Below are 8,356 nucleotides of genomic sequence, written 5' to 3'. Positions count from 1 at the left end.
GTCAGGGCGGCCGGGCCGAGCGGAGCCCAAAGGGTGCTGGTTTTCTCACAGCACCCGAGGAAGGGAGCAGGTACCAAAGCCTTCAGCGCCAGCTCGCCCTGGAAGCTTGAGAGGGCTTAGCTGCTGCGGTTTTTGCCTCGCTCCCTGAAGAGCAGGCTGGGGGGTTGACTTGTCCTTCGAGCTGGTTGCGGGAGGAGGTGCAGAGCCGCATGGAGTCCTGCTTTACGGCCTAGGGGAAGGCGGTTAACTAACCGGAGAAATGGCTTTGAGCCTCGCCGTGCCGGCCTGGGAAAGGGGAGGCGTGCGAGGGGCGGCTGGGTCTCCCTTCTTTTCTCAGTCTGTGGGGAAGCAAAGCGCGAGTTGTTTGTAGTGTTCTTGTGAAACAGCTTTAACCAAGAAAACTGGAGTTTGCAGCCCTTAACATCTCATATCTTTACTGTTAAACTTACTTAGGTTGATCAAAAATGGCTAGCAGCAATGGCTGGTTGCAGAGTCCTGGAATACCCGCCTTTGACCCCATACAAAAGAAGACTTTGCCAGCTGGGGCTCCTAAGCAGCCGCCTTTAAAGAAGCTTTCTCAGTCTGTGACTGTGAGGCCAAAAATTCCACCTTCTGAGAGGTGCAGTGTACCAAAGGTGATGCAAAATCCAGGTATAGTTTTCAGTTTATGCCCTGGGATTGGCTATTAGAATACACTGTTAATGCTAGTGAAAATAACCTTATGATTTGCTCTTTTTTTGAAAGGTTGCAATCCTCTGCTGCTTTTCCTTACTGCTGTATTTTCTTAATTGACTTCCTTAGCACGTGCTTGACCTTGCTCTTCTTCGTCCTATGTCCTTTCCTACTGGAAGTTTGTTAGAGATTTGTTGTAGGGTGGGCTATATAGTCTGCAGCGTTTCATAATTATTAATTCTAAGTTATACATCAAAAGTGTTGCAAAGGTTGCCAAAATACAGGATACGTACTGCTGCGTGAATTTTCATACAGATCATTAAGAAAAAGTTTAACTGCGGTTCTAGATGTCCCAGGATGTATTTTGAATTCTTTGTCTTCAAATAGTTGTATTAAGGTAATGGCACCTATTTATGAGGCTTGGGGATAACAGGTTACTTTAGTTGTTCTTGGCTGGGAGATACTTGTGCCTGAGTATATTGCAACCCTGAAGCTGAAGATTCCATCCATCCTAGAGGTGATACAGGGGAAAAGATTTCATTTTTTCTCTTGAACCTAAAAGAACCCCCCCATCCTTCACAGAAATAGGTGCTGCAGGAAGCATTACTTGGTTATTCTATAGGAGACTTCCAAGTCGAAGACAACTGTCCAGATACAATGTGCTACTTGGAGGAGTTTGTCTCTCCAATGAAACTCAAGTAGGGGTTTGCATTGGGACTACTCAGAATTTATAGAAGCCTCTTACAACTTGAGTAAGTTGCTTCATGTTGTCTTCTGAAGAGCGTAAGGGCTCTGTGCTAGGACAGGTGAAACACCCACCCACTCACCTGCTGTCTGGGTTCCAGGTGTGGTTAACTGGGGGGGGGCGATGACACGACCTGCAGGGTCAGGGTGGGTGTGCAAGTGCAGACCTTCTCATCTTCTGTCCTCACCACCTCAGTCAGAGGTGCTGACTGTGTTCAGCAGCTCTTTGTGGGTAGGTTTATTTTTGTCTTTCTTTGAATGAGTTACCTGCTTTTTGAATAATGTGTGTGACTGCTAAAACGTTTATAATACCTTATGACAGGGTTCCACTGCTTCATAGTTCTGAGTGAAAAACCACATGCTCCATGGCTTTGAATCTGCCATCAGCAACTTTAATTTGGTCACTGGTTTGCAAGGGAGAGGAGGGGGAATATATGTTGCATTTACATGTAATATCTGTCTATATTCAGAGGTTAATGGATTTAGTGCTCAAAGTAAAAGCTTGGATGCCTTTAGAAGGGGAGGTACATGCCATTTCAGAATTGCTAGTATTGTTAATGTGGGATTTAGTACAAAGCAATACTGCTCTAGAGTAAATGTTTTTGCTTTTTGTTCTAAGCAGCATCTATTGTAAACAGATTTAAACTGTCAGAGAGTGTGCTCAGTTCCTTTCTTCATTTTGTTTCAGAACCTTTTCTTTTGAAAGCAGCCCGTGCACCCGTGTTATTAGCGCTTCCTCCAAAGGAAGACCTAATAGAGTTTATTGCAAGATACGAACAGGGAATAGTAAACCCAGTATCTGCCTTGCATCAGTTTGCACAAATGTACCATGTAAAAGTTGAATTGAAAGAAACTAGTGTGGCAGGTAAATACTACTTCTTTTCTTAACTAAAATAATATTTGCTTATCTTTGAGATGATCTGAATTTCTGCAGTTAGTACTGATGGCACTAATACAGACGATTTTTTTTTTTTACTGTTAGTTGCACTACCCTCCACTCATATTGCTTTTTGGCTGCCCTTTTATTGTCAATACAGCTGTGTCTCATAATTAATTACTACAAAACTCAGGTGAATCTATAAAGTTCTGGCTGTTACCAGAACTTTGCGAAAAGTGCATAGAGTGAAGGCTGCCAAAATTCTTGTGGAGGTGAAAGGTTTGAGTTGTATTTTGCTAAAATTGTCTTTTTTATCTTGTACTTCTCCTTGGAATATACATAAGCACAAAAAGCTATGGATAAAAGTACCTGAAAATAATTTCACTAATTGTGTCTACATTTTTTCTCCTTTAAAGGCAATATCATAAGGCCTTATTTTGCCTTTTGTGCTGTGGTAGATGGTGTTTGCTACAAGACTGGACTGGGAAAAAACAAGAAGGAATCCAAATTAAATGCAGCTAAACTGGCTCTTGATGAGCTACTTAACTTGGACTGTAAAGGGGCTTCTGAAATGTCAGGTAAATATTCTAGCAACACCTAGTTAGAACTTGAAAAGCTTGGCTTAAAGGTTTCCTATGCAAAATCTCTGTAGTTTTATTAAATAATTCTCTATTAGAGCCTCTGTCAGTTTTCTTGAATCCTTTGGGCAGAACTGTTTCTTGTATGGTTCTGAAACTGGTTTTTTCCTTTGTCTTTTGTGTGTTAGGAGTTGCATCCCTTCGTAGCACAGAGCAGAGAATACTGAAGGAATTAATTTATTTGTTGCTGTTGCACTTGATTTGCTACTCACTAGGTAACAGCAATATGAAGTCAAGTCTAAGTGGTTTTGAATTTTATGATTAAAAGGCTTTAACACTGAGTTACTACTATCAAAAGAATTCAGTTACCATACCGTTTATCTTCTTTTAAGGGTCACTGCCTAAATAGTTCTATGCTTACAAGGACTTCGAAATCAGAAAAGAAAATTCCTAGAGAATTAGAAACTTTAACTTGCTGGAACTAGTGTGAGATTCATGTTTTGAAATTTGGAATGTCCATCCCAGTTTGAAATTTTGTTAAATTCTTAGATCCTCCCTGTATTCCCGCTGAGCTCCAAGCTCCAGCAAACTCTGTTCGTGTCTCAAGGATCTGTTTTGGTAAGAAATCATCTTTTTTTTTCTCTATTGATTCAAATTACCCAGCAAATGCTTGCTTTTTTTTTTCTTCTTTTTTTAAATTCTTCTTTTAATACATTTAGTGATTTCTATGAAGTTACTGTTATTTTAAACATAATCTTAAAGAATGCAGTAAGAATTAGTGTCACTAAAGCAGGATATTGACTGTTGGTTCTAGAAACAGACACAAGTTCAGTAAATTTCTTGACTTAACATCTCATATCTTTACTGTTAAACTTACTTAGGTTGATCAAAAATGGCTAGCAGCAATGGCTGGTTGCAGAGTCCTGGAATACCCGCCTTTGACCCCATACAAAAGAAGACTTTGCCAGCTGGGGCTCCTAAGCAGCCGCCTTTAAAGAAGCTTTCTCAGTCTGTGACTGTGAGGCCAAAAATTCCACCTTCTGAGAGGTGCAGTGTACCAAAGGTGATGCAAAATCCAGGTATAGTTTTCAGTTTATACCCTGGGATTGGCTATTAGAATACACTGTTAATGCTAGTGAAAATAACCTCATGATTTGCTCTTTTTTTGAAAGGTCGCAATCCTCTGCTGCTTTTTCTTACTGCTGTATTTTCTTAATTGACTTCCTTAGCACGTGCTTGACCTTGCTCTTCTTCGTCCTATGTCCTTTCCTACTGGAAGTTTGTTAGAGATTTGTTGTAGGGTGGGCTATATAGTCTGCAGCGTTTCATAATTATTAATTCTAAGTTATACATCAAAAGTGTTGCAAAGGTTGCCAAAATACAGGATACGTACTGCTGCGTGAATTTTCATACAGATCATTAAGAAAAAGTTTAACTGCGGTTCTAGATGTCCCAGGATGTATTTTGAATTCTTTGTCTTCAAATAGTTGTATTAAGGTAATGGCACCTATTTATGAGGCTTGGGGATAACAGGTTACTTTAGTTGTTCTTGGCTGGGAGATACTTGTGCCTGAGTATATTGCAACCCTGAAGCTGAAGATTCCATCCATCCTAGAGGTGATACAGGGGAAAAGATTTCATTTTTTCTCTTGAACCTAAAAGAACCCCCCCATCCTTCACAGAAATAGGTGCTGCAGGAAGCATTACTTGGTTATTCTATAGGAGACTTCCAAGTCGAAGACAACTGTCCAGATACAATGTGCTACTTGGAGGAGTTTGTCTCTCCAATGAAACTCAAGTAGGGGTTTGCATTGGGACTACTCAGAATTTATAGAAGCCTCTTACAACTTGAGTAAGTTGCTTCATGTTGTCTTCTGAAGAGCGTAAGGGCTCTGTGCTAGGACAGGTGAAACACCCACCCACTCACCTGCTGTCTGGGTTCCAGGTGTGGTTAACTGGGGGGGGGCGATGACACGACCTGCAGGGTCAGGGTGGGTGTGCAAGTGCAGACCTTCTCATCTTCTGTCCTCACCACCTCAGTCAGAGGTGCTGACTGTGTTCAGCAGCTCTTTGTGGGTAGGTTTATTTTTGTCTTTCTTTGAATGAGTTACCTGCTTTTTGAATAATGTGTGTGACTGCTAAAACGTTTATAATACCTTATGACAGGGTTCCACTGCTTCATAGTTCTGAGTGAAAAACCACATGCTCCATGGCTTTGAATCTGCCATCAGCAACTTTAATTTGGTCACTGGTTTGCAAGGGAGAGGAGGGGGAATATATGTTGCATTTACATGTAATATCTGTCTATATTCAGAGGTTAATGGATTTAGTGCTCAAAGTAAAAGCTTGGATGCCTTTAGAAGGGGAGGTACATGCCATTTCAGAATTGCTAGTATTGTTAATGTGGGATTTAGTACAAAGCAATACTGCTCTAGAGTAAATGTTTTTGCTTTTTGTTCTAAGCAGCATCTATTGTAAACAGATTTAAACTGTCAGAGAGTGTGCTCAGTTCCTTTCTTCATTTTGTTTCAGAACCTTTTCTTTTGAAAGCAGCCCGTGCACCCGTGTTATTAGCGCTTCCTCCAAAGGAAGACCTAATAGAGTTTATTGCAAGATACGAACAGGGAATAGTAAACCCAGTATCTGCCTTGCATCAGTTTGCACAAATGTACCATGTAAAAGTTGAATTGAAAGAAACTAGTGTGGCAGGTAAATACTACTTCTTTTCTTAACTAAAATAATATTTGCTTATCTTTGAGATGATCTGAATTTCTGCAGTTAGTACTGATGGCACTAATACAGACGATTTTTTTTTTTTACTGTTAGTTGCACTACCCTCCACTCATATTGCTTTTTGGCTGCCCTTTTATTGTCAATACAGCTGTGTCTCATAATTAATTACTACAAAACTCAGGTGAATCTATAAAGTTCTGGCTGTTACCAGAACTTTGCGAAAAGTGCATAGAGTGAAGGCTGCCAAAATTCTTGTGGAGGTGAAAGGTTTGAGTTGTATTTTGCTAAAATTGTCTTTTTTATCTTGTACTTCTCCTTGGAATATACATAAGCACAAAAAGCTATGGATAAAAGTACCTGAAAATAATTTCACTAATTGTGTCTACATTTTTTCTCCTTTAAAGGCAATATCATAAGGCCTTATTTTGCCTTTTGTGCTGTGGTAGATGGTGTTTGCTACAAGACTGGACTGGGAAAAAACAAGAAGGAATCCAAATTAAATGCAGCTAAACTGGCTCTTGATGAGCTACTTAACTTGGACTGTAAAGGGGCTTCTGAAATGTCAGGTAAATATTCTAGCAACACCTAGTTAGAACTTGAAAAGCTTGGCTTAAAGGTTTCCTATGCAAAATCTCTGTAGTTTTATTAAATAATTCTCTATTAGAGCCTCTGTCAGTTTTCTTGAATCCTTTGGGCAGAACTGTTTCTTGTATGGTTCTGAAACTGGTTTTTTCCTTTGTCTTTTGTGTGTTAGGAGTTGCATCCCTTCGTAGCACAGAGCAGAGAATACTGAAGGAATTAATTTATTTGTTGCTGTTGCACTTGATTTGCTACTCACTAGGTAACAGCAATATGAAGTCAAGTCTAAGTGGTTTTGAATTTTATGATTAAAAGGCTTTAACACTGAGTTACTACTATCAAAAGAATTCAGTTACCATACCGTTTATCTTCTTTTAAGGGTCACTGCCTAAATAGTTCTATGCTTACAAGGACTTCGAAATCAGAAAAGAAAATTCCTAGAGAATTAGAAACTTTAACTTGCTGGAACTAGTGTGAGATTCATGTTTTGAAATTTGGAATGTCCATCCCAGTTTGAAATTTTGTTAAATTCTTAGATCCTCCCTGTATTCCCGCTGAGCTCCAAGCTCCAGCAAACTCTGTTCGTGTCTCAAGGATCTGTTTTGGTAAGAAATCATCTTTTTTTTTCTCTATTGATTCAAATTACCCAGCAAATGCTTGCTTTTTTTTTTCTTCTTTTTTTAAATTCTTCTTTTAATACATTTAGTGATTTCTATGAAGTTACTGTTATTTTAAACATAATCTTAAAGAATGCAGTAAGAATTAGTGTCACTAAAGCAGGATATTGACTGTTGGTTCTAGAAACAGACACAAGTTCAGTAAATTTCTTGAATTCAAGGGGCAAATTGGTGACAGAAATAGAAATGGTGTTTCTGTCCTTACTTGAAATACTGTGTGCAGTAGGTGATCAAACTTGATCCATATTATTACCATGAATAATAAAAGCATACAGTGTTTAGGTATTCTTGTTTATTTATTCATGTCCATCCTGATAATCTTCAGAATCCCAAAAGAGTATGTTGATAGTAGTGCTTTTACCATGTGTTTAGATTTATAATTTGGCAAGTGGTTAATCATGTCTGTTTATCTGCCACCCCCCCTCCCCTTTGTGTCTTGCTGGCTTTTATTATTTTATTTAGAAGGAAGACAGCTTATGTATCACAAACTTTCACGAACACTTGAAGAAGTATTTAACAGCCTCACTAGCAAACACCCCGAGTACCAAAGCTGTGGCAGTTCACTGGCTGCCTTCATCATTGAAAAAGGCAAGTCTTGTTTTCATTGTGAGTACTGGGGACGGGAAAACCTAGGCTGTTGGTGTTCCCAGGGAGCCTTGATTAACATGTTTCTGACCAGGTAAATAAATGTGGAGGGTAGCTCTCCTACTTTGACATACTGTGTTCCGATGGCTCCAGTCGCATGCATAATTGTGCTACAGTCACACAAATATTCAAGACCTATGTAAGCATTTCCTTGTGCTGTCTCAAAGAGGAGTAAAGCTGTGTAGGCCAGAGCAGGTGACTATGCCCTGAAGGAAGCTGCAGTCCGTGGAGAACCCATGCTGGAGCTGGCTTCAGGCAAGAGCTGTGGTCCGTGGAGAGGAGCCCACAGTGGAGCAGGTTTTCTAGCAGGACCTGTGACCCTGTGGGGGACCTATGCTGCAGCATTCTGTTCTTAATCATTTTGGTTGGAAAAAACCTTTAAGATTGAGTCCAGCCTGCTGGGGGACAGGGGGTGTGAGAGAGTGGCTTGGTGGCCACCTAGCAGCCAGACAAGGTTAACCCACCCCAATCAAGTAAAAAAATGTTTTCTTTTTAGGTGGACAGCATGAAGTTGTAGCTCTAGGAACAGGAGAATGTAATTACAGTCAGTGCTTTCAACCTTGTGGAAGAGTGTTGCATGACAGCCATGCCATTGTTATTGCAAGACGTTCTCTGCTTAGGTGAGAATGTGTGTGTATAAATAGGTACCAGTTCTCTTGCAGCCAGTTCTTTTCAGTTTTACTTTCGCAAATGTAAATGTAAGCGCACTTGCGTTTTATATTTAGTACCTTTTGCGCTATTTTCAAATCGTGTGAATTCAGTGTGAATGTCCATGTATTCGTAAACAAAGTAGTGTTTCCCACGTTTACTGTTACTTAACGTCTTTTCTTTTTTTTTTTTTTTTTTTTTGT

General features: G+C 39.9%; 2 protein-coding genes across 2 annotated transcripts in view; both read left to right on the top strand.

Moving 5' to 3' along the window:
• Positions 1 to 464: 464 nt before the first annotated feature.
• LOC118452635 (adenosine deaminase domain-containing protein 1-like) lies at positions 465 to 3,757 on the top strand. The gene is made up of 5 exons (XM_035897591.1): positions 465 to 651; positions 2,105 to 2,281; positions 2,710 to 2,871; positions 3,421 to 3,489; positions 3,753 to 3,757. Exons 1-5 carry the CDS (start codon positions 465 to 467, stop codon positions 3,755 to 3,757), a joined length of 600 nt encoding a protein of 199 aa, XP_035753484.1.
• A 6-nt stretch (positions 3,758 to 3,763) lies between these two features.
• Positions 3,764 to 8,356, top strand: part of LOC104129319 (adenosine deaminase domain-containing protein 1) — an 11,275-nt gene continuing 6,682 nt past the window's right edge. Inside the window, exons 1-6 of the mRNA XM_035897601.1 lie at positions 3,764 to 3,950; positions 5,404 to 5,580; positions 6,009 to 6,170; positions 6,720 to 6,788; positions 7,323 to 7,448; positions 8,002 to 8,125. Of these exons, the coding sequence (XP_035753494.1) occupies positions 3,764 to 3,950; positions 5,404 to 5,580; positions 6,009 to 6,170; positions 6,720 to 6,788; positions 7,323 to 7,448; positions 8,002 to 8,125 (845 nt within the window). The remainder of the gene's footprint in view (positions 3,951 to 5,403; positions 5,581 to 6,008; positions 6,171 to 6,719; positions 6,789 to 7,322; positions 7,449 to 8,001; positions 8,126 to 8,356) is intronic.

Source organism: Egretta garzetta, unplaced genomic scaffold (genome assembly GCF_000687185.1).
Source record: "Egretta garzetta isolate BGI_Z169 unplaced genomic scaffold, ASM68718v1 scaffold467, whole genome shotgun sequence".
Classification (NCBI taxonomy): Eukaryota; Metazoa; Chordata; class Aves; order Pelecaniformes; family Ardeidae; genus Egretta; species Egretta garzetta.
This window is presented reverse-complemented; position numbering and strand designations above follow the sequence as displayed.

What these genes read in the sequence shown, in the direction of transcription:
- LOC118452635 (XM_035897591.1), top strand. Translation starts at nt 465, where the DNA reads ATGGCTAGCAGCAATGGCTGGTTGCAGAGTCCTGGAATACCCGCCTTT. An exon ending in AAAGGTGATGCAAAATCCAG is followed by an intron (nt 652 to 2,104) that starts GTATAGTTTTCA and finishes ATTTTGTTTCAG; the next exon opens with AACCTTTTCTTTTGAAAGCA. An exon ending in AGGGGCTTCTGAAATGTCAG is followed by an intron (nt 2,872 to 3,420) that starts GTAAATATTCTA and finishes TTAAATTCTTAG; the next exon opens with ATCCTCCCTGTATTCCCGCT.